General features: G+C 36.9%; 1 protein-coding gene across 3 annotated transcripts in view; it reads left to right on the forward strand.

Annotated features, from left to right (window-relative positions):
• Window positions 1-23,995, forward strand: part of LOC131594671 (nuclear-pore anchor-like) — a 35,568-nt gene extending 11,573 nt beyond the window's left edge. For 2 of the 3 annotated variants that reach the window (XM_058866854.1, XM_058866855.1), the window contains exons 21-48: window positions 5,140-5,242; window positions 5,324-5,458; window positions 5,561-5,659; window positions 5,729-5,770; window positions 5,856-5,909; window positions 11,255-11,434; window positions 11,526-11,573; window positions 11,845-11,895; window positions 13,499-13,582; window positions 13,667-13,741; window positions 14,325-14,509; window positions 14,588-14,690; window positions 15,693-15,809; window positions 16,578-16,670; window positions 16,954-17,109; window positions 17,200-17,253; window positions 18,781-18,894; window positions 19,030-19,107; window positions 19,267-19,416; window positions 19,520-19,591; window positions 20,217-20,372; window positions 20,464-20,517; window positions 20,633-20,723; window positions 20,803-20,870; window positions 20,942-21,070; window positions 21,895-21,999; window positions 22,194-22,368; window positions 22,531-23,995. In XM_058866854.1, the coding sequence (XP_058722837.1) occupies window positions 5,140-5,242; window positions 5,324-5,458; window positions 5,561-5,659; window positions 5,729-5,770; window positions 5,856-5,909; window positions 11,255-11,434; window positions 11,526-11,573; window positions 11,845-11,895; window positions 13,499-13,582; window positions 13,667-13,741; window positions 14,325-14,509; window positions 14,588-14,690; window positions 15,693-15,809; window positions 16,578-16,670; window positions 16,954-17,109; window positions 17,200-17,253; window positions 18,781-18,894; window positions 19,030-19,107; window positions 19,267-19,416; window positions 19,520-19,591; window positions 20,217-20,372; window positions 20,464-20,517; window positions 20,633-20,723; window positions 20,803-20,870; window positions 20,942-21,070; window positions 21,895-21,999; window positions 22,194-22,368; window positions 22,531-23,840 (4,081 nt within the window). In that variant the 3' untranslated portion in view covers window positions 23,841-23,995. The remainder of the gene's footprint in view (window positions 1-5,139; window positions 5,243-5,323; window positions 5,459-5,560; window positions 5,660-5,728; window positions 5,771-5,855; window positions 5,910-11,254; window positions 11,435-11,525; window positions 11,574-11,844; window positions 11,896-13,498; window positions 13,583-13,666; window positions 13,742-14,324; window positions 14,510-14,587; window positions 14,691-15,692; window positions 15,810-16,577; window positions 16,671-16,953; window positions 17,110-17,199; window positions 17,254-18,780; window positions 18,895-19,029; window positions 19,108-19,266; window positions 19,417-19,519; window positions 19,592-20,216; window positions 20,373-20,463; window positions 20,518-20,632; window positions 20,724-20,802; window positions 20,871-20,941; window positions 21,071-21,894; window positions 22,000-22,193; window positions 22,369-22,530) is intronic. The other variant, XM_058866856.1, reaches the window with a different exon arrangement.
• Window positions 23,996-25,355: the final 1,360 nt, after the last annotated feature.

Raw genomic sequence — 25,355 nt, forward strand, 5'->3', positions numbered from 1 at the left:
AGAGAAGAGAGAAAAAGCTAAAAGAGAAAAGAGAGAAACAGATTCTGTTATTGCTGAATTGGAAAGGAGCATTATGCTCTATTTATACAAGAGGAGATGAACATTCAAGAGTTGAATCATTCAAGCTCTACAATTAAGGAAGACTTTTCTTATTCTATTAGATTAAGGCTGGACTTAATTATTCTATAGTGCTGATTATTCATATTCTAAGATATAACTCTAATACTCCCCCACAAGCTCAAGGTGGCTGCAAAGGCTGACTTGAGGCAGACAGGTTGAGCTTGCTGCTGAGCTCCATAAATCTTGAACATGAGAGAGGCTTGGTGAGGATGTCAGCCTTCTGGTCAACACCAGGAATGTGGCAGACAGTGAGAGACTTATTAATCACCTTTTCTCTTACAAAAAAGAGGTCAATTTCCATATGCTTTGTTCTTGCATGAAGAACAGGGTTATGAGCCATAGCAACTGTGCTCTGGTTGTCACAATAGATGGTTGGAGTTGTCAAGGGAATTTTTAGTTCAGCTAGCAAAGTTTGAACCCATAAAACTTCAGCTGTGGTGTGAGCCAAGCTGCGATACTCTGCCTCAGCACTAGAACGAGCAACAACAGTTTGCTTTTTGGACCACCAAGAGATCAAATTAGGGCCTAAGTACACAGCTGACCCAGAGGTGGATCTTCTATCATCTGGGTCAGCAGCCCAGTCAGCGTCACAATAGGCTTGCAGAGAGAACGGAACAGTGGAGGCAGGAGTGAACAATAAACCAGAGGTGATAGTTCCTTTTAGGTAGCGCAGAATACGCTTGACAGCTAGCCAATGGGACTCCAAGGGGTGTGCCATGAATTGACATACTTTGTTAACAGCATAGCAGATTTCTGGCCGTGTAATTGTTGCATACTGCAGGGCCCCTACAATGGACCGGTAGTGGGAGGCATCAGACAAGGCAGCAGACCCTGTTTTGATGAGTTTGGTGGAGGATGCCATAGGAGTAGCAACTGGATTGGAATTCTCCATATCAGTTTTGATTAGCAAGTCCCTTAGGTACTTAGATTGAGTGAGAAGGAGATTTCCATTGGACAATTTCTTCACCTCAAGGCCCAGAAAATAATCCAAGTCACCAAGTTGTTTGAGAGCAAACACATGATTTAATTGTTGAGTAACTTGCTTGATGAGAGGAGGGGAGTTTCCTGTGATGATTATATCATCAACATAAACCAGCATATAAATGACAGCATTGTGATGCTTGTAGATGAAAAGTGAAGTATCACACTTGCTGTTTAGAAAGCCAAAGGATAAAAGAGTGGTTTTGAGTCTTTCAAACCATTGCCTCGGGGCTTGTTTTAGGCCATACAAGGCCTTGTGCAAGTGACAAACCAGAGATGAATTAGGGGCAGTAAATCCAGGGGGTTGCATCATATAAACCTCCTCTTCAAGAATGCCATTCAAAAAGGCATTGTTTATGTCCAACTGCTGCAAAGGCCAATTGTAAGTTAGAGCAAGAGTCAAAATAATTCTAATTGTGACCGGTTTAATAACAGGGGAGAAAGTTTCATTAAAGTCAAATCCATGGACTTGATGGAACCCCTTAGCAACAAGCCTAGCTTTGTACTTATTTACTGTCCCATCAGCATTTTCCTTTACACGAAAAACCCACTTGCAGCCTATTGCTTTCCTGTTAGCAGGCAGTGGTACCAAAGACCAAGTGTTGTTCCTTATCAAGGCACCATACTCCTCTTGCATAGCAGCAAACCACTTAGGATCTTGGAGAGCAGTTTTAACACTCTTAGGCTCAGAATTGACAAGAAAAATGGAAGGATTTAGACGAGGTAAGGGTACACCAGATTTAGTTCTAGTAGTCATAGGATGAGTATTGGTGGGGAGAGGCTGAAGGTTAGGATCCCTAGGAGCATAAATAGAGGAGGAGGATAGTGAAGTGGTAGTAGTAGGCTGATTGTTGGCATTTGAAGAGGGTGAAGGAGTAGGATTAGTGCTGGCTGTTTGTGTTATAGGGGTTGCTGACCCAGAGGCAGTAGGTGTGGGGCTGGAATTGGATTGGGAAGAAGAAGAGGAGTGTGAGACAATAGGTGTGGGGCTGGAATTGGATTGAGAAAAAGAAGAGGAGTGTGAGGTAGTGGAAGCAGTAGGAACGGGAAAAACATGAGGGAGAGCTTGTGTGTTAAGGGTTACTTTAGATGAGGAGGAGGATGGAATGGTTGATGAGGGGAGAGAAACATTAGAGGAAAAAAGATCATTGTAAGGAAATTTGGACTCGTTGAAAAGAACATCTTTAGAGATGAATATTCTACCACTTGGAGAGAGACATTTGTAACCTTTGTGAGCTGTAGAGTACCCTAGAAAAAGGCACTCGTGGGATCTAAAGTCAAATTTTTGAGAGTTGTATGGGCGAAGGAGAGGAAAACAAGCACACCCAAAGACTTTAAGGAATTTATAGTCAGGATTTTGATTGAAAAGGACAGCATATGGTATATGTTGATTGAGAGACATGGTTGGTAACCTATTTATTAGGTAGACAGCGGTTAAAAAGGCATGATCCCAAAATTTGAGAGGTAAAGAGGCATGACTCAAGAGGGTTAAACCAAGATCAACAACGTGTCTATGCTTCCTCTCCACTACACCATTTTGGTGATGAGTGTGAGGGCAAACTAGGCGATGAATAATGCCAAGATCAGAAAGAAACTTTGTAAATGGGCGAAATTCACCACCCCAATCAGTTTGGACAGATTTAATAGGAAATCCAAATTGTAATTCAGCCATGACTTTGAATTGTTTAAAGATAGTTAAGGCTTCAGATTTATTTTTGAGCAAATAGATCCAAGTAAATCTGGTGTATGCATCAACAAAGGTGATGTAGTAGGTAAAGTTTTGGGAGGATTTGACTGGGGCAGGACCCCATAGGTCACTGAAAATTAATTCAAGAGGAGAGTGATATTGAGTTTGTGACTGAGGGGAGTGCAGCCTATGTGCCTTTCCCATACAGCAGGCAGAACAAAAGATAGATTCAGCTTTATTAGAATAAGGAATATTACATTGAGCTAAAACAAGTCTCATAGTATTAGAATTTGGATGACCAAGGCGTAGATGCCAAGTATGTTGAGAATTATATGAGTTATTAGCTGATACATTTTGATTAGAAACTGAAACCCTATCACTAGTGCTGGAATCAGATCTTGAAACATGAGCATTAGAGTCTAAGGTGAGACATGAGACTTGACTTGTTGAAGGAGACTTAAGAAGCTGAAGATGGGAAAATTGGTACAGGCCATCACTTCCTACACGACCTTGGAGCAGAATTTCATTGGTAGCCTGAGATTTGACATAGCACATATCAGCATGAAACTCAAAGAAAACTCTATTATCAAGACAGAATTTGCTGACACTTATCAGGTTCTTTGTAATAGAAGGAACAAGCAGTAAATTATGAAGAGCTAATGGAGTGTTAGGTTTAGAATGAGAAGGAAAATAAGAAGAGCCTGAAGAGTGAATGTGCAAACCTTGACCGTTACCAATGAAGATCTGATCAGGACCTTCAAAAGGTGTGGTTTGCTGTATGTTTTGAGAGGCATTGGTAACATGATAAGAAGCTCCTGAGTCTGGGAACCAGGCACTGCTTGGAACTGAAGTTGTGTTAGCAATCATAGCATTGGGAGTGATATGTGACTGAGGAACAGGGAGAGGGGCAAGTCTTGGTTGATAGCTTGGGCGTGACCGAGTGTTAACCATGGGCTGAGCAAACTGAGGTCCACCAATTGGTTGATACGGATAGAAATTTTGTAGGTTCATTGTTTGAAAATCAGCAGGTATGTTAGGTTGAAATTGTTGATTGAACCTATGATAGCAGTTAGCAGCAAGATGACCATATTTGAAGCAAACTTGACATTGAATGTTGCTGAACCTACCTCTCCCACGGCCGCGTCCACCACCACGGCCAGCTGCACGGCCTCCTCTTGAATAGGTTGGATTAAAGGTTGAATTCACAGCTTGTTCATTGTTCTTGTTATTCGAGTTATCAGTTTCAGGTTGAGAATTGGCTTGAGTGAGATTCACTGAGGCAGCCACCTCCATTTGTGAGTGTTTCTTATACTTGTTGAATCTCATCTCATGAGCAAGAAGAAGAGCTTCAACTTCTTCAAGTTCTACTGAATCAAACTTGCTTTCAATAACTGAAATAACAGAGGCAAAGTCTTGAGGAAGACCTTCAAGAATCACATCAATGTGTTGCTGATCTGGAACTGGATCTCCTACTGAAGCAAGCGCGTCAACAAGAGCTTTGATGCGAACCAGATAATCACCAACAGATTTGTCTTCAAGTGTTGTAGATCTGAGTTCCGCTCGTAGTTGTCTTGCTTTCGCACGTTTAAGCTTTTGAAAATGCGCAAGAATACGTTCCGAAAGCTCGTAGGAATGAACGCATCCAAGAACACGTGAAAGAATTGAAGGTGAAAGCGTGGATTGAAGCCACGTCATAAGCCACTGATCTTGCGTAATCCAGGTGCGATACGCAGGGTTCTCACGAGCAGCGGCACGATCTTCATCAGTCAGGTATCGATTCGGTATGTCACGAAGGTAAAGGTAGTTTTGAAGATTGTTCGCGTTAACGAAAGGATCTACTTGTTGGCGCCAAAGTAGGAAATTCTTCTCATCAAGTTTTTCTGTGATTTTGAGTTGGAAGGACATAGATGTTGGGGTGGCCGGAGCTGTAGTTACTGGAATCGCTGCCATGGATAGAACCGAAGCTCTATGATACCATATTAGAGTGAGATATGAGAGAGAAGAGAGAAAAAGCTAAAAGAGAAAAGAGAGAAACAGATTCTGTTATTGCTGAATTGGAAAGGAGCATTATGCTCTATTTATACAAGAGGAGATGAACATTCAAGAGTTGAATCATTCAAGCTCTACAATTAAGGAAGACTTTTCTTATTCTATTAGATTAAGGCTGGACTTAATTATTCTATAGTGCTGATTATTCATATTCTAAGATATAACTCTAATAACCCTTTTATATTAATCCTATTCTTTTGATGATTCTTTGGATAACCAAAAGTTCATGATCCTTTTACTGCCCTTGCTTTCTTTTTAGCTACATAGCTAATATCTTAGGCTGAACTTTTGCGTATTTTCAGGAGCGAGATTATTGTATTGCGATCAGAGCGTGACAAAATGGAACTAGAAGCAAATTTTGTTAGAGAACGGCTCGATAGCTTTATGAAGGAATTTGATTACCAGGCAATTACTTTGTGTAATATCAAGTGTTTTGTTCATGCACCCCTGTATTGTACTAATTTATGAACTTTTTTGAGAATATAGAAAGCTGAAGCAAAAGGCATTTTAGCAAGAAATGTGGAGTTTTCTCAGCTAGTTGTCGATTACCAAAGAAAATTGCGGGAGAGTTCAGAGTCATTGAATGCTGCTGAGGAGCTCTCTCGGAGACTTTCTATGGAGGTTGAGATTTTCTTGAAGTTACATATTTTTCTGGTTACATTTTTGTGAACTTTGAACAAAGATATATCCTTTCCTTGACGAACTTATTTTCTGTTATTTCAGTTGTCGGCTTTAAAGAATGAAAAGGAAGTCTTATCAAATGCTGAAAAGAGAGCATCTGATGAGGTTCGCAATTTATCTGAAAGGATGTACCGCTTGCAGGTCAGGATTATTCAGTATTTAATACTTATATTTCTCAAATTTTGCATATTCTTACTCTTTCCATTGTAGGCTACATTGGGTACCATACAGAGTGCTGAAGAAGTTCGAGAGGTAGATTATTCTCCTCAATGTGTGTTTATTTATTACTTTTCCAGTGCTTACTTTATGGAAGTTCTTTCTATTTCATAATTTGTAGGAAGCAAGAGTTGCGGAGAGGGTAAAACAAGAAGAACATTCAAAGAAATTGGAGGTGAGTTTTCTTCTTTCTTGGGAATATTCCCTATTTACCAGTGGTTATTCTCTATTTTGAGTCCCATCATTGTGGTCTGTTTCAAAGGTCTCTGCTTCTGATTTTCTGGGGAGTTGGTTTTCCAACTTTTTTCTTCTACTGGATTATCCTTTCGGTTTGTGTTCATGTTCTCCTCCAGGCTCCAGCGTGTTCATTCTCCATTGGTCGTCACTTGTCGCCGTTCTTCAACTATCTGCACATTCTTCTAAATCTATATCAAAAGATAATAAAATAAACGATGGCATTTTCTTATATCTACTATCTCTCATGCTACACAATTGTTGATTCTCAGTTATATTTATTTTATATCAATTGCTCCTATCTGTCCTATATAGCTTTTAAAACTTCCAGTATCCCCAAGTCCATGATGTATTCTTCCTTTCCTGATGTTGAACTCATGTTTTATAGTAATAGAAAGAGAGAAAGAGATATTCATTGATTCTCTGAAATTTGTTATTGATCAAAAGTTAGTTACAAAGTGTAACAAACTTGGTTTTTATATTACAAAGAGTGACCTGCTATAGCAGGTAATAGATACTGACAGGTGTCAGTCATCCTTACAATGTAACAACACTAACAGTCTACTAACTGCATCTAATACCCCCCCCCACAAACTCAGGAGGTGGTAACAACTCTGAGTTTGTGTCTAAGCTCCAAAAACTTGGTAGATGCCAGTGGTTTTGTAAGGACATCAGCAATCTGATCAGTCCCAGGAATGTGGAGTACAGAAATCCTCTTGGCAAGGACCTTTTCCCTGACAAAAAACAGGTCAATTTCCATATGCTTGGTTTTAGAGTGCATGATGGGGTTATGAGCAAGCAGGACAGCTGAGAGATTATCACAGAGCACAACTGGTGGCTTAGTGGCTATGTGGAGTTCTTGCAACAAAGTTTGAATCCAAAGTAAGTCAGCAGTAGCCAGAGCAAGAGATCTATACTCAGATTCAGTACTAGAACAAGCCACAACCAGTTGCTTCTTAGACCACCAAGTGATGAGGTTATCACCAAAGTATATAGCAGCCCCTGAAGTACTTCTTCTATCATCAGGGTCAGAGGCCCAGTCAGCATCACAAAATACTTTAAGAGTAGGAGAAGCAGCAAGAGACAAGGGTGAAAGACACAAACCATGACTAATGGTGCCCTTGAGGTACCTCAATATCCTCTTCACAGCAATCCAGTGAGTCTCCAAGGGATGAGACATAAACTGACACACTTTGTTGACTGCATAGGCAAGTTCAGGTCTAGTAATTGTGGCATATTGTAAAGCACCTACCACAAACCTGTAGAAGAAGGGATCAGAGAGGGCAGCAGACCCAGTTTTAGTGAGTTTACAAGTGGACTGCATAGGAGTGCTCACAGGAGAAGCTTCTAACATATTAGTTCTTTGAAGCAAATCTCTAATGTACTTAGACTGAGTAAGAATTAAGGAACCATTGGCAGCAGGTTTAACTTCAATGCCAAGAAAATAGTCCAAATCACCCAGAAACTTAAGGGAGAAGGCCTGATTCAGTTGAGAGACTATAGAGGAAATAAGGGATGCAGAGCTGCCAGTGATGATTATATCATCAACATAAACAAGAAGGTATATGGTATGACCATTAGCCAAGTAAGTGAACAAAGAAGGATCACATTTACTGCTGCAGTTTCTCAAACCATTGCCTAGGGGCTTGCTTGAGCCCATAGATAGCTTTATGTAGCTTACAGACAAGAGTAGAATCTTTGTCTGCAAACCCTTGAGGCTGTTGCATGTACACCTCTTCAGCCAACACACCATTGAGGAAAGCATTATTGACATCCAGCTGCTTGATAGGCCAGTGATGAGTGAGGGCAATGGTGAGTATGAGTCTGACAGTCACAGGTTTAACCACAGGAGAGAAGGTTTCTGTGAAATCAAAACCATGTTGCTGATGAAAACCCTTAGCAACCAACCTGGCTTTAAACTTATTGACACTGCCATCATGATTCTCTTTGACCCTGAACACCCATTTACACCCTATAGCCTGTCTGTCAGAGGGAAGAGGAACAAGAGACCAAGTCTTGTTGGCAAGAAGAGCATCATATTCTGCTTGCATAGCAGAGTGCCAGTGAGGAGTGGACAAGGCCTGTTTCACAGTTTTAGGCTCAACATGAGTTAGAAGCAGTTTTGGTTGTAATCTAGGTTGAGTAAAACCAGACTTGGCTCTAGTGGTCATGCTGTGCTGATTAACAGGGACAACTGGGACAGGAACAGCCAAAGGAGGGATGTTAGGAGGATTATTAGTGGATGGAGAGGACTGAGGGGAGACACTACTACTGGAGGAAGGAGTGGAACCAGAAGAGGAGTGAGACTGACCAGACATGGAAGATGAAGATGAGGACTCAGTATTAGTAGAGGAAGTATTAGAAGTTGAAGTGGGAGATAAGGAAGAAACAGGTGTAGGAGCAGAATTATGAAAAGGGAGAGCAGAGAGAGTAACACCTGTAGGTGCAGAAACAGGAGCAACAGGTTTGGAGAAAAGCTCATGAAAGGGGAATTTGGCCTCATTGAATATAACATCCTTAGAGATGTATAACCTGCCAGTAGGGGAAAGACACCTGTACCCTTTGTGAGAAGGAGAATAACCAAGAAAAATACACTCTTGAGACCTAAAATCCAAACTTGTGAGAATTGTAAGGTCTAAGCAAGGGAAAGCAAGAGCAGCCAAAGACCTTAAGGAACTTGTAATCAGGGGACAGATGGAATAGAAGCTGAAATGGAATTTGAAAATTGATGGAGGCTGAAGGCAACCTATTAATAAGGTACACAGCTGTAGGGAAGGCATAATCCCAGTAAGAAATGGGAATAGAAGCTTGGCTGAGAAGGGTGAGACCAAGATCAACTATATGCCTATGTTTTCTCTCCACTACACCATTTTGATGGTGAGTGTGAGGGCAAATCAACCTATGCACAATGCCAAGCTCAGTGAGATAAGAAGTAAATGGTCTGAATTCCCCTCCCCAATCAGATTGAACACACTTAATAGGATAGCCTAGTTGTAATTCAACCATAGATTTAAACTGTTTGAAAATAGGTAATGCTTCAGATTTGGATTTAAGTAAGTAGATCCAAGTAAACTTTGAGAAGGCATCAACAAATGAAATATAATAATGATACCCCATGGCAGAAGGACCAGGAGAGGGTCCCCATAGGTCACAGTAAACAAGTTCAAGAGGTGTAGTGTAGGTGGTGTGTGAAGCAGTAGAGTGTAAACGATGTGCTTTTCCCATACAACAAGCAGTACAGAATAAAGAATGGTCTTTATTGGAAAAAGGAATGTTACAACTTTGTAAAACAAGTTTCAAAGTCTGAAGATTAGGATGCCCTAATCTAAGATGCCATATATTAGGCAAACCTGAATCAACACTAGAAGACTTAGTGCTAGATACATCAGAATTATTTGCAGAAAAACAGGGAAAAAGACTAGCTGACTTGGCAGAGTTGAACAACTGAATATGAGGAAATTCATAGAGACCATCACTTCCAACAGACCCTTGAAGAAGCACATCATTGGTGACCTGAGATTTAACATAACAAGTATCAGCATTGAACAGGAAATAGACATTGTTATCCCTACAAAACTTGCTAACACTCATGAGATTTTTAGTAATGGAAGGTACAAGCAACAAATTCTTGAGTGTTAGAGGTGTGTGTGGTTGATAAGGAGAAGGAAAAGAACTAGAGCCAGCTGACTGAATTGGCAAACCTTGTCCATTTCCTATGAAGATTTGCTCATGACCTTCAATAGGAGTGAGTTGCTGCAAGTTTTTGGCATCACTAGTGACATGGTAAGAAGCTCCTGAATCAGGGAACCAACCTGAAGATCCTGAGGGAGCAGCATTGGCAACAAATGTACTAGGAGCAAGCATTATAGGAGCAGCCATTTTAGCTGGTCCAGGAGCTCTAGTCCAGACATGAGTAGCTGGAGTTGACCAAGCAACAGGTGCAGAAGGATAGTAGGTACCAGGCATAGGTGCTTGCTGAGGCTGCTGAACTTGAGGATAGCCAGCAGATTGTTGAGGCTGGAACTGCTGATTGTACCGATGCCAACAATTTAAAGCAGTGTGACCTACTTTGAAGCAAACCTGGCATTGAACATTGGAATTACGACCACCACGACCTCTACCAAAACGACCACCTCCTCTACCAGATCTACCACCTCTGAAACTATTGTAGTCTGGTTCAGTGGAGGGAGTGGAATGAGATGGAGGAGCTTCAGTGCTAACAACAGATGTAGAGTCAGTTGAATGAGGAGTTTCAGGTGGAGCTTGAGTAAGATTCAACGAAGGAACCTCTGAAACCTTCTTGAACTTGGAAAGTCTGAGTTCATGAGCAACAAGGAGTATCTCAACTTCATCAATGTCCATAACTCCAAACTTGCTCTCAATTACAGACACAACCGGTGCAAATTCAGAAGGAAGACCTTCAAGAATGACATCTATGTGATGTGAGACTGGAAGAGAGTCACCAATCGAAGCAAGAGAATCAACGATCATGCGAATCTTGAGAAGATAATCCTGAACAGAAAGAGAATCAAGCTTCATAGCACGAAGTTCAACACGGAGTTGACGAGCACGAGCGCGTGTTTGCTTCTGGAAATACTGAAAGAGTCGATCCCAAAGTTCATGCGCATGAGTACAACCTAACACACGCGAAAGGATTTCACTGGATAACGTGGATTGCAACCAGGAGAGGAGCATTTGATCCTTCTGAAGCCACGCCGAGTACGAAGGATTCTCAGATCCAGAGTTGCGATCATCATCGGTGAGGAAACGAGGTGGAACGCGAGTGCAGACGACGAACTCAGTGAGTCCGTGCGCATTGATAAACGGTTCCACTTGTTGCCGCCAGAGATGGAAATTTTTCTCATCTAACTTCTGCGAAAGCTTGAGCGAGAAATTGAAGCGGTGAAGATCTTCGGAAGCGACCGGTGAAGGTTTCGCCGGCGACGGATCTTCACGATCGGAAGCGGAGCTAGCGGTGGACGGTGAAGACACCATGGCCACGGAAAGAGAAGGCTACGATCTAGTCTACTGATACCATAATAGAAAGAGAGAAAGAGATATTCATTGATTCTCTGAAATTTGTTATTGATCAAAAGTTAGTTACAAAGTGTAACAAACTTGGTTTTTATATTACAAAGAGTGACCTGCTATAGCAGGTAATAGATACTGACAGGTGTCAGTCATCCTTACAATGTAACAACACTAACAGTCTACTAACTGCATCTAATATATAGTACATATTCGGCATTTCTTAATGATTTTCTTATTGCTATTGTCTTGTGTCAGAGGGAATGGGCTGAAGCCAAGAAAGAGTTACAGGAAGAGAGAGAAAATGTGCGAAGACTTACGCTTGATCGGGACCAGACCATGAAAAATTCTCTGAGACAGGTTGAGGATATGAGCAAAGAGTTAACTAATGCACTGGGTGCACTTGCATCTGCAGAATCCCGGGCTGCTGTGGCTGAGGTATTTTTTTGGTTGCTCTCTTTTGTATGCTTTATTTTTTTTGTTATTAAGTGTTCTACTTGTAAAGAAAAACACTGGTCTCTATGCACAGGCAAAACTCTCAAGTATTCAGAAACAAATGGGTTCCACAAATGGGAAGGTTTGTTTTTATTATTATTGTTGTGAATATCTTTCTACCATGTTTCCCCTTTTCAAATATCTGAGGTTCATTTTGGTTTTTTGAGTTCCTTTTTGTTTGGAAAATGGAACCTCATTAGTTGCGGTGGAAAATGAAGACGCTTTCTTTTTCTTTGTTTCCCTCCTATGTGGGGGGCTTAATTCCAACATATATTAATCGGTGTTTAGTTTGACTTAATTCCAACATATTTTTTTCTTCTGTTAATTCTAACACCTTGTATTACTGAATACAGCTTGTCAATATGGATTCAGTGGGCGGTCCTTCCAGTTTATCTAATGATGAGGTGGGTGTACTTTTATACATCTTGATTTCACCTCTACTGCTATGCATTTGCTTGTGCTATTTCTTTATGAAATAAACCAATATTTTATGTTATTAAAGTGCATTGTGTTTAGTTGAAAATGTATTGTAGGTAAGTGACAAACCTGTTGCGTAGTCTCTTTGGGGTGTGCCTCATTCTGATTATTTGTGAATAAAATTTGGGTGACTTCCTCACTCGATGAAAAGTTAATACCTACAAATAACAATAACAGGATGTGGACTACGCATCGTTTTTTTTTTGCAAGCTAAACGATTAATATATTTTAATGGTTGATTTTTCTATCTAGGATGAGACAGATGAAAAAACCATCAATATTATTAATCTAAACTGAAGAATTAACTGCCTGGTTATCTGAGTTATAAATATGGATTATTCAAAAATAGGAGGTATTAAATAAAAGAAAACCATACAGTAGTATTTATTTGGCAGATTCAAAACAAATTAATGTAGTATCTCAACTTCCAAGCATTCTGCCCGTGATAAATTAATTTCAACAAGCACAAGGCTTGAATTGATAAGCTTTGAGCTTGAAGGCTCTACTAAGCTACGTGTGCTTTGAGATTATGAACTTTTAGCTTCTCACGCCTTGAGCTTTAGAGGCTATTATTCATAGCTACTATGTTTTTCCATTCATTTATAGTTGTGCAGGAAGGTTATATGATTTATGCAAATATGGATTTAAAAGAAAATTGTTCCCAACACCAGAAAACTTAAGCTCATATATCAAAAATGATAATAGGTTAAAAAATGCAAGGCCTAAAAACAGTGGTTGTAGTCAGCAAAGGATACATTAATGTAAATTACTCAGGGCAAGATCATATATAACATAAATTGAGATAATAATAGATCTTTAACTATCAATAAGCCAAAGTTTGGAGATTAATATATTATTCTGTTATACATAAAGAAATGAAGATACCTCAATATTTACATGCAATGATTGATCTCTATGGCTTCATATTTTAAAACTTTCTAAAATTTCCATTTTCAACACTTCTGAAAATTATCTTTTTCTATGTTAGCTATCAATAAACATTTATAAATTCATCTCTTACACTGTTGTGCATTTAATTCTTTATAAATAAAAAAACTCAACAATTTCCAGTGGGGATAATACTTAATTTAGAGAAAATTATTAAATGACTTCAAATAAAATAAAAAATTAGCGGGGATATTTTCCCCCAGTTAGCTTAGCCGCCAACTGACCTTGGTTGTAGTGCTCTTTTGCTAAAAAAAGTTCCACTTAAGTTGACTAGACTAAGTATGGCCATAATGGTCTAAGTGATTGTTCTTGTATGGACATGAATGCTGTTGTTCTGTTTATATAGCTTGTCATCAACCAGAAAAGTCTTTGATTGTTATACTGTTGCACAAGGCTTATTATAATTGCAATGAAAGTTTTTCTGATTTATGCTTGACCTGTGTGAATTCTCCCAAGATAAAGCAAATTCAAACTCAAATCAAATGCAAAAATCAGTATAATTAAGTTCAAATGTGCTGTGCATTGGAATGTTAGGCTTGTGTTGTATTTCTGTTTGACATTTACTTTCTTAACCTGCTCTAGGTTACTGCTGAATTGCAAGCAGCAAAAGAAGAGATTGAGAAACTGAAAGAAGAAGTCCATGCTAACAAGGCGCACATGCTGCAGGTTATCATTTTATTCTTTTCAGTCATTTGATTTGATTTTAAAATTTTAATTAAACTAACTGCCAGGTTACATTTTACATTGAAGTATAAGAGCATTGCCGAGGTGAATGAAGATGCATTGAAACAAATAGAAAGTACACATGAGGACTACAAGATAGAGGTACTCTTGCATGGTTGAATCTTGAAATCTAATTCAACGCCATTTGTTTTTTTTTTCCAAAATAGGCTTAATTGTATTTTTATTCCGTCTATTTTTGCTAGTGATTCTGGGCCCTAAAACATTTTAGATCAAAATTAGTTCCTCAACTTTTAAATTGATATAATCAAGTCTTTTCCATCACCTTCCTTTTTCCTAATATTAAAATTCTCAACTTCTCTCAATCTGCTCAAAATTTTCACTAATTGAATCAATGAAATTATTTTAAACCTTCTCTACTAAAAATCACACCAATCAACCCATTATATTTCACTGAAAAGTAAAATTCCCAAATTCCAGTTCTCTTCAAAACCTAATAGCACATTTTACATAATTCTAAAAAAATTTCATTATACGATACAAATTATTTAATGACTCAACTCTCTCAATGTTCTACTACTAGGACTATATTTGCTAAACTTTTGAATTAGAGGGGCTTTGGTTAGCTTGAAAAAAACTAGAGCCACCATAATCCTACACTCCAAACTTGGAGGACTAGATGTCTAATTAAACCTACTTAATATATTTTGTTTGTGAACTCATTTAGGTTGACAATACAAAGAAAGCTCTAGAAGCTGAACTTCATTCACTTAGAGAGAAGGTTTCAGAGCTTGAAAGAGAATCTAGTTTGAAATCTGAAGAGGCGGTATCTGCAACTGCTGGAAAGGAAGAGGCTCTGACATCTGCTTTGGCTGAGATAGCAAATCTTAAAGAAGAAATTTTAACCAAAACGTACATTCTATCGTTGTACTGCATTGAAAAAATTTCCCACCTCTTTGGCTAGATGTCACTAACATTTTCTGCACACAGTTCTCAAATTTCAGAGATGGAAGTTCAGATGTCTGGTTTAAAGGAACACCTGGACAAGGAGCATCAGAAATGGCGTTCTGCTCAAACGAATTATGAAAGACAAGTTAGAACTCGTTTTTTTTCTTCTTTAGATAGTATTGGAGTTGTTAGTTTGATTTGGTTGGCTATCTTGGATACTGGACTGCTGATGCTATTTGTGGACTAATATTTAAATTCAAGTAGCTGGAAAATAATGAACCTTACTTTGGCTTTCGCTATGTTATTTTTAGTTGTACTTTTCCGCGGCTGCTTGACAATCTCAATTAGTCGTGTTCATTAATTTTGTTTCTTAAAGATCTTTGCATCGGCTATTATTTGTTATTTAGGAGTGTGGACTGCTTTCCTGCATCAATTTTTTATTTATGGGTTTCTTTTCTTTGTCTTATTCTCCAATTTTGTGTAGTCTGATCCGCTTACACTGATTTAGTTTATCCTTTTATTAGAAAAGTGTAAATAAGGTTGGTCTTCTTAATGTGCCTGTGCGTTTTTTAATTAATGTACTAATGAAATTGGGTGCAATGTGCTGTTTCTCTTAAAATATGTAAAGAAAGCTATTTTCTCTATTTGCACTCTCTTTTTTACGACCATTCGTCCATCTGTGACTCTTGGTATTGCTTAGATGTGGGTAATCTTAACTCCTTTTTCATCAAAGCTTTCGCACATAAATTCGAACTATATCATGGCATAATTACATGCAAATATCTTATTGATTATTTGGATATTTTTCCCTATGACTTCTGAGCTTTATCCTCCTATTATATGGTCCCTTTTGGATTTCTTTGTATCTGATGATTTTGCAATATTGGTGTCTTAAGTGGGTGTGGCATACCCAAAAACTAGCATCAAGTTTTATTTTTCAACTGGTCTGTTTTATTTAATTTTTGCTAATTTACCACTTTTTGTTTTCATTCTGTTTCCTGTAGAAAACTTATAATAGGGCAATAAGTTTAATCTTTCCATGACTTCTTTCTGCTGCAATTGCTTGTTTGCTCAGACAAATATTGCATCTTCGCTAGATTTGCTTTCTTTTCCCTGCTTCTAATCTTTGATGATTTGTATTTCTCAGGTTATTCTCCAGTCTGAGACTATTCAGGAGTTGACTAAAACATCTGAATTGCTAGCCTCGTTGCAGGAGGAGGCATCTAAATTGCGTAAATTAACTGATGCTCAGAAAAGTGAAAATGTAAGATTTTCTATCAATTTAATATTTAAATTTACTATCTGTTTCATTTTCAATACATGAGTATGCTATATTTTATTTCTTTCTCTTTTAAGTTCTAAAATTCATTGTGGTGTTTGAGACCCATGAATGAATCTGTACGTTAAATATCAGTGTTTTTTCTCAATGAAATGTTTGAATAACAGAAATATGTGTATACCTGAACACTTGAAAATCATGATTATTATTTTTTTTTGAATCATGATTATTGATGTTCAAACTTATGGTCAACTATGTAAGTTAATGGGGTATGAGGTGCGGCATCTTGTTATATTCAATAATCATCCATTGAAAATTGAAACTCGATGTCAATTCTTTGTCCAAATAACATGACTTGTAGTTCATAGGTCAATGCTTATATTTAAGCACTTATGCTATAAGTGCTCAATTAAACTGTTTATGCTAACAGGAGCTTAGTTCGTATTTGTATTACTCTTGTTAAGATTTGTTTCACCATCAAATAATCAAATTCTGTCATTAAATAAACAAGTGTGTCATTAAATATTTGCTACCAACTAACCATTAATTTGACAAGATCTTGTAATGTGTTTTAAGGATCACGTGAATCTAAACTCCATACCGTGCGTGCCTTACATGTAAGGCTAGGCTTTTGATAGTGCTTATTGCACACTTCATATATAATCTAAATTCGTCTGTGTCTTAACATATCACTTTTCTTATTGGTTTCCTCATTGTTGTAGACCTAATTCACCATATATATTGTTTTGACAGAATGAACTAAAGGCTAAGTGGGAAGAGGAAAAGGCAAGACTTGAGAAGTCTAAGTACGATGCTGAGAAAAAATACGATGAAATTAATGAACAGGTTTTTGAAGAATATCTTGTGACTATTTTTTATGTGTTTTAATAAAGAAAGATCCTTGTTTTTCTGGTTTACTCAATTGGATCAAGTGCGCGTGTTTAGGTGAAACTAGATGAGTATTTGACCTATAAGCCTTGAAGAGAGACCTATTTACGATATGTAATTTATATTAAGGATTATTAATACATGGAAGACATAACTATGTAGTCATCACACTTGCATTTTTGTGCTATGTTGGTTGCCACCACTTTATTTACACAATCAACTACATCAATATTTTTTTCAGAATAAAATCCTACATAGCCAACTGGAGGCGGTGCATATTCAACGGGCTGAGAAAGAGCGCAATGCTGCCGGTATTTCATCTGGAAATAGTGGTGATACATTTGGCGATGCTGGCCTTCAGAATGTTGTCAATTATCTCCGCCGTTCAAAAGAAATTGTAAATACCATTGTGTTTCTGATATTGTCTCTTTCTTACAATTATATGTTAATTTCTTGGTTTGTTAATACTATTTTTCTTCTTTCACAGGCAGAAACAGAAGTTTCATTGTTAAAACAGGAAAAGCTGAGATTACAGTCACAGGTAATATTTGTTGTACATTGACATCATTGTTATCAAATTGCCCCGCCATGGCGGTTTTTGGACTTGCCGCAATGGTAAATATCGGCCGCCATTGTGGGTTTTTCCGCAATAACGGCATCGCAAAGCGGCCGGTATGGCGGGATTTTGGCTCTCCGCCATGGACCGCCATCTGCCATTGACAACACTGATAGACATGGCAAGAAAACTTGTACTCACAGATATCAGCCAAAACTCTCCCCGTGTTTGACGGAGGAAACCTGCTTTTGACTGGGTTTGCGTTTGGATTTTCCCCAATTTTAAAAGATGTGGATGAGACGGGCAATAGGGACACTAGTACCCTCCTCGAACCCGTCCGTGCCCCCATTGATAGTTTGGAATACATTTGATAATTTAGAATATTAATTGTTTTAGTTTGCACTCTTTTATTTGAAATATGTTTAAAATTTTAGGATTATTTTAATTTATTATTTCTATTGTATCTTAATGTTCGGGAAAAATTATGGATTTGAAGTAATATACTATTTCAACTTTAAAAATTTGATTCTAATGTGGGGATGGAGCAGGGATACCTGAACCCGTTTGGAACGAGTTTTGGGTTCAATTGTTTTTCCTCGTTTGGGTTTGGAGTGGGTAATTCGTATTTAACTAGGATTTGGGTTTGGGTACAAGGAAGGTAATGTCCGCTCCCGCCCCCGGTTGCCATGCTTAGCTGTATTGTACACATGCTGTTCAATGAACAGTGTTCATTATATTTCTTATAACATGGTGTGTGCACATCAAACTTAGGTTATTTATTCCTATTTTCCTATCTCTTCCCTTACCTCCATATGATGTTGTTAATCCATGTATTGTTCTCAGTGTATCGTGTTGTCTGACTTGAGCTTTATTGTGAAACCATATTCCTGGCATTAACTGGAGAAAAGACTTGGAAAGAGTTTATGAAGAGTGAGCAATCCTCGGCCCTACAAACTGGTTCCATAGGCTAAGTCTGACCATAAACCTTATTTTATATTGGAACCTAATCTGGATCAGTCGAGCCATCCACCATAATATTGTCCACTAGCCCAATTGTGCTCGAAGTAGTAGTATTGGGAATCCCAAATCCCTCGTTCATGATAGATAAAACTTGGAAAGAGTTAATAAACAATTTACCTGAACCTAACAAGTTATGGTTATCTCAGGATAATAATCTCCATTTCTAAATTCTGAGTCAATACTTAGATCGTACTATATGTATTTATAACGTTGTTACAATAAATAGATTGATTGTCTACTGAATAAATACTTACTAAGGAAGCTGTGTACTCTAAGAATACTAACAATCAATATAGAATATGAATATCTACTGGCTTACTTAGTTCTAACACTATTAATAGAAATAACTCTGTACTTGACATAATCTCTTGTATCCAATAAAAAATTTACGAATACATGGAGTGGGTGGTAGCTGTATTTGGTTTTGTGATGTTTGTGATGATTTTTTGACGCCTTTGAAATGGTATATTGTTGACTGACCTGTCTCTGCAGCTTGAGAGTGCTCTGAAGGCAGCAGAATCTGCACATGCATCTCTAGAAGCTCAGCGTGAAAAATCAAAATCATTTATGTTTACTGAAGAAGAATTCAAATCATTACAGCTTCAGGTTGATGGTCCTATTATAAGGAGCTAAATTTATTCATTATCTATGGTTATTGATAATACTATAAGAACGTGACCAGTTAATGTTCTTCTAGATCGTTAATAGTTGCTTACTATGATTATCTATGGCTGTTTGTAGGCCAGGGAAATGAACTTGCTTCGTGAGAGTAATATGCAGCTCAGGGAAGAAAATAAGCACAATTTTGAGGAGTGTCAGGTATATAGATATTTATTTACTTACTTTTGGTTTTCTGATTCTGTTATTCCTTCAATATAGAAGTTCGTAGAAGTGCTGTTGATAAGTTTAAAATATGTTATCTCAGTAGTATCACATGATTCTCATGTTGCTGATAAGTTATTTGTTTATTTTTGTTAGAAATTGCGTGGATTAGCAGAAAAGGCCAGAGCTGAGATAGAGAATCTAGAGAATCATCTAAGGGAAAGAGAAATTGAGCTGGAAGGTAATAAAAATGAGATTGAAACACTAAAAGCGGAAAAGGAGCATCTCAACCACAAGGTTTCCGAGGTATTGCCTTTTGAAACGCAAGAAATGTATTACTGAGCTTTACACATTTTAAGTCCACCTTCACTGTTATTTCTAATTTATTTTATCTTTTTTTATCATCAAGTTACTTGAAAGGTGTAAAAATGTTGACGCCGAAGATTATGATCGGGTAAAGAAACTTGTAAGAGATTTGCAGGTTGTTATAGTAATTCTTATTGTTGTTCAAATTCATTTCTCTCACCCTTTGTGGTTGTCTAGCAACATAGTTTTTACATGTTCCTTTTCCTCTTATACATGAAATTGTTACTCCCATGAACATACATAGCCTGTTGACCGACACTCTTCCTTTCATAAATTTTAATAACTTAAACTGTTATAAATTCCTTGTTCTTATTATTATTTTGCAAATTTTGGCGTGTTGCATTTCTTTTTACTGTTCCATTATTCCAGTTGTCGTGTTGCCTATGTTTTGACTAGTAAATTGGGATTGCTTAGTCAATTAGCAAGCTGGAACTGGTTATTTGAACGTTGCTGCCTTACAGTTTTTTTCAAAAACAACGGTGCATTTTTTTCCTTTTTGCTGGTCTAAGCTCGAATTGAGTTACAAATAGTTTTTTATTTTCTTAATTTTATTTTTTGAAGTTATTGACACACTCACACACACTTCTTTTGTTTTCAACTTATTTATACTCTAATTGAAGAAATATATTCATTTCATTTGACTGGATAAACTAATAGATTGGAATGCTCACACACTAGTTTTATTTTCAATTTATTTATTTATACTCTAATTGAAGAAATATTTTCGTTCGAATTGTCAGGATAAACTAAAGGACAGGGATGCCCAGATTGAGGAAACTAGCAAAATTATTTCTGAAAAGCAGGAATCTCTTTCACGTCTAGAGCAAGACCTTTCAAACTGCAAATTAGAGCTTGTGGATAAAGAGAAGAGAATTAACGAGATTCTTAAAATTGAGGTCTTCAACATATTCTATTGTTTCTTTAAATGTTTGGAAAAAAGTTATTTTGTTTTGTTAACAAGCTGTTGTTATATGGTTGTTCGATCAGGCTAACCTAAAACAGGATGTGGAGAGGAATAGGAAACTGCTGGCCCACTTTAAGGTGATTCCCAATTCTTATTTAGAAAAATGACAAGCATTTTCTATTTGTAACTGTATAGTAAATTTTGTTGTTGATATTATTGGTTTCACGTTTGTTTTCATTTCCATACATACAGAAAAAGACTGATCTGTTATCAAGGGAGAAGGAAGATCTAGGGAAAGAGAATCAGCAGCTTTCTAAACAATTAGATGAAATTAAACAACAAGGTAATTGTCCATTACTTTTTTGTACCTCTTCACTATCTGTTGGTTGAATGCATACTTAATACTGGATGGTGTATATTAGGGAAAAGGTCAACGAGTGAGACAACTGGTGAACAAGCAATGAATCAAGAAAAGGACACCAGAATACAGGTTAGTGGTTTAGATTGTTTCCCTGTTTTAAGGGCAAAGGTAGACAAGTGATTCAACTTTTTGTTTGCTAGATTCTGGAAAAAACACTGGAGAGAGTGAGAGCTGAATTAAATAAGGAGAAGGAAGACAAATCTATGGAGAAAAATAAACGACTGAAAAGTGAGAAGGCCATAATGGACTCTTACACCAATGTTGAGCAGGTAATTCCAACCTCACCATATTATGTTTTCTTGTCATCTGCTTGTTAGATTTCAGAGAATTAATAACTAATTCTATTTTGGAATATTCTGTTTTTCATTATTAGATTCGTTAATGGAACAGTTCACCATATTATGTTACACCAATGTGTGCAGGTTAGACTGAACTGTTCCATTAACTCTAACCTGTGCACAGTGGACAGTTGGCGCGAATATACTATACTAGCTTTTTGTTACTTATTTCTTATATTCCATATTATATTATTATTATTATTATTATTATTATTATTATTATTATTATTATTATTATTGTTGTTGTTATTATTATTATTATTGTTATTGTTATTGTTATTGTTATTGTTATTGTTATTGTTATTGTTATTGTTATTTGTTTCGTGATTTTCAATTTATTTAGGTTTGAGTATATGTATCAAGTTGCTATTATCAATAATATTCAAACTGCTATTATTTCTCTCATCTTTTTATCGAAATCCCATAACCTCAACATGATATTTAAAGCCTGGGTTGATCTTCTGTTAGTTGTCTGGTTAAAGCCTGGTTTGATCTTCTGTTAGTAGTCTTGTGTTAGATATTATGAGAAAATTTTGAATGTTACTTTTGCATCAAATAAACTTTATTGCTAAGGAGTTTTCACGAGTTTATGTTGACTCTCAAGTTTGATAACTTTGTGTGGTTGTTCATGTCAGCTCTCCCATTATTACTGATAATTCACTTAATCTGTACAGTTGTGGATTTACTGGCGTCTTATTTTGTTTCCTTTACTTTCTGTCAAGTCCTATCAACCATATTGGTTTATTTACTTTCAGGAGAAAAAACAGTTTACTAATGAACTCGAGAGGCATAAGGATGCTTTAAAACGATTGTTTGATGAAGTCGAAAAGCTTAAGATTATTGTTGGCAATCTTCCCGAGGTAATGATTTAAAAAAAAATGATTTATTGTGCAACTAAGCTAATTTTGAGACTGATTGTAGAACTAAAATAATTAAGTTATTTAAAAATAAAAATAAACAAAAGAAACCATTATTTTACAGGATCAAAAAGTTCAATTATCTTGAATTCATTTTTGCTTTGCTTTTGCTAATTTTTATTCTTTCTGTTTCTTAGGGAACCAATGTTGCTCAGCTTCTTTCCGGATCCAATGTAGATGACTTATCTGCTCCTTATATATCTGCTGTTGAAAATTTTGAAAAGGAAGCTCATGCAGTAATTGTTGAGTTTGGTGGCCGTGCCACTCTTGGAGATACATCAACAGTTATGGATACTTCAGCAGCTGCTACAGGTTATTTTCTGTACTGTATAATGTCGTTTACATCAAAATTGTTTGAAATGCAAGTATTTAAGAAAAGTGTACAAAGTACACAAAAAAATGCAGTTCTCAGTAGTATGTTGTAATGATTCTTTTGGTTCTTGTTATACTTATGGAATAACCTCATCATGGCAGGTTCTGTGGTCCATGCTCAACCCCCTACCATAGTACCCTTGGCGGCCCCTGTAACAAGCAGCTTACCACCCAAGGCCACTGGTGAAAGTGAGAAAAGGTTTGCACTGGCAAAATCTAGTATTGAAACCCGTAAAACTGCCAGGAGGTTAGTCAGACCACGACTAGTAAAACCAGATGAACCTCAGGGTGACACTGAAATGTCTGATGTTGAAGGACTTGGGGGCAACAAACCTGGACCTTCTAGTGACACAGAGACCCAAAGTAATTTAGCTTCATCATCTCAACCAGTGGCTCGGAAACGTGTTGCTCCCAGCTCAACATCTGAATTACGTGAAGAATCTGTTGCTTCTGGTGAGAAGGGTTCTGATGTAGTAGCGCCCGCATTAAAGAAATCCAAAGGATCAGAGTCTCCCGAAGAGAGCGGCGAAGAACAGCCTGCTACAAACCCTGAATTCACTAGCAGTAATCCAGTTGCTGAAGAATCATTTGAAAGTGGTGAGTTACCACAAGGCCAAAATGAGGATGTCAGTGAGGCTCAAAATGATGATGAGATTGCTGTTGGGAAGGATGAAGAATCCAAAGATCCATTACACTTGGATGGTACTAGTCAAGAGGAATTAGAAGTTGAGAATCTGGATCAATCAGCGCAAACAAAAATGATTTCTGATGAGGTGCAGAGGGATCAAACTGAGACAGACAACCAGCAATCAACCTTACCTCTCAGTAGTGAGGCAGAAGAAGGAGAGTTGTTGCCAGAAGCCGGAGATCCTGAGGGTGCTTCTGATGCACCTAACCTAGAAAACCAAGAATCTCGGGAAGCAACCCCTGAACTTTCTCCAGCTAGGGGTGATGATGATGCTTTAGAGGCTGGTGAGATTAATTCACCTGAAGTTTCTGGTGATGATAAGAATGATGAAGGTGACTTAGTAGAGGATGCCGCTGACGTTTCTGATAAGGTAGTTGATGCCAACGAACAAACATCAGTTGAGAGTGGTCAGGTAGCTGAGCCTGCTTCTGTTGCAAGTGAGAGTAATTTGCAGAGCAGCGTTGCAGAGAGTAGTCCCTCTAAATTACCCGTTCCAAAGCAAGTGGCGACCAGTGTCCCCTCGGAAACCGAAGAGGTAAAGCCAACATCACCAGTTAGTGGTACGGCAACTACAACCACCATCAATTTACAAGAGCGAGCTCGGGAAAGGGCTCAATTGAGACAAGCTGCACAGTTTTCCACCACAACAAGAGCTCGTGGAAGAGCTCCCCGTGGCCGGGTTGTTCGGGGTCGTGGACGCAGACCACCATCTAACGATGCATGAATGTAATGCATCTGTAATAGAATGTTAAACAAAAATATTTGACTTTTGCATTAGGTCTTATAAACTTCCACTAGTCTGGTAAAACAGTTGATTATGAGTAGGTGTAAATCGGCAATCAATCATTATGATGTATATACAATTTTGTTTTGCACTTCTTTCTGCTTTTTAGTTTTATTACTGTGACATATCACTTTGTTGCTGAATTATTTGAATTTAAAATTATTTTGAAAAGTTATAATTACATTTTTTTTCTATAAAAAATAAAATTGATATAACTATAATTTTACAAACAAATTGTACAAACAAGGTGGAATTATAAGTAAAGGTAAACTATTAACTTAAGGTTATATTTGGCTGCAAGAGGTATCTACAATATAAGAAAAGTAACTGCTCTGGAAAGTACCAATCTGCCCTTCTGCTTTATTATGGTGCCACATGGAGCACTTCTCCTTCCAGCTTTTTTACTCTTCTACTCTTGCATTCTTTCCATTACTTTCCATTGCATGCTTCAATATTTCTAATTAAAAAATTAAACAAATTTTTCTTGGAAACAAAACTTTTTTTCTTTTACTACTCTACTTATGCTCACACTATTATCTGATTTCAATAACTACAGTCTTTTATTTTGAAATAATTATATAATTACTTTACATGGTGCATGGTCTCAACATATTAAATCTTCATTGAGCTCAATGTCAAATTTAACTAATGACTTCAATTAAAAATGAAATATAATAAATTAGATTAGCCATTATATATAGTCCTCACAATTTATTTTATATAAAACTATTTTGCAGCTATATATTAAACGCATACTAAAGATGTTTTAATATAATATATAAATAAATTTAATTTTTGTTTAGATTTGAATTATTTTTTCTGGATGAGAAATATAGCAACAATTTTCTCCTTATTGAATTTGTGTGTGTGTGTGTGTGTGTTTGTATGCATAACATGAATGAGTAACAATTTCTTTATATATTATATAATTATTATCATGAAGAGAATATGAAATAATAACTTTTTTTGACAAGATGAAATAATAATTTGTTTACCTATAATTACGATGATAATTTCGATGTTGAAAATAGTATTTTACTAAGATGACAATTTTTATTTATTATAACACCAAATTAAAATAATTATAACGGAAACGTGAAGTGACTGTTCAAAATATTTAATATTAACGGCACAGTCAAATTACTGATCAAAATATTGAACATTAATGGGAACATGAAGTTATTGATTAAAATATTTAATTTTTTTTCACGGGTACCAGATATTTTTCTATACATTCAATTATTATTTTTTCACAGATACTAGACATTTTCTTATACATTTAACTATTATTTTTTCACGGGTAACAGACATTTTTCTATACATATAATATATATAAATATTTTAATTTTTATCTAACTATTCTATCTATAGTTTATGAAAAGCATAAATGTTTATCTACAATATAAACACCGGAGGATAACATAAATATATAAATATATGATTTTATTTATCATA

The sequence above is a fragment of the Vicia villosa genome, linkage group LG4 (assembly GCF_029867415.1).
Source record: "Vicia villosa cultivar HV-30 ecotype Madison, WI linkage group LG4, Vvil1.0, whole genome shotgun sequence".
NCBI classification, from domain to species: domain Eukaryota; kingdom Viridiplantae; phylum Streptophyta; class Magnoliopsida; order Fabales; family Fabaceae; genus Vicia; species Vicia villosa.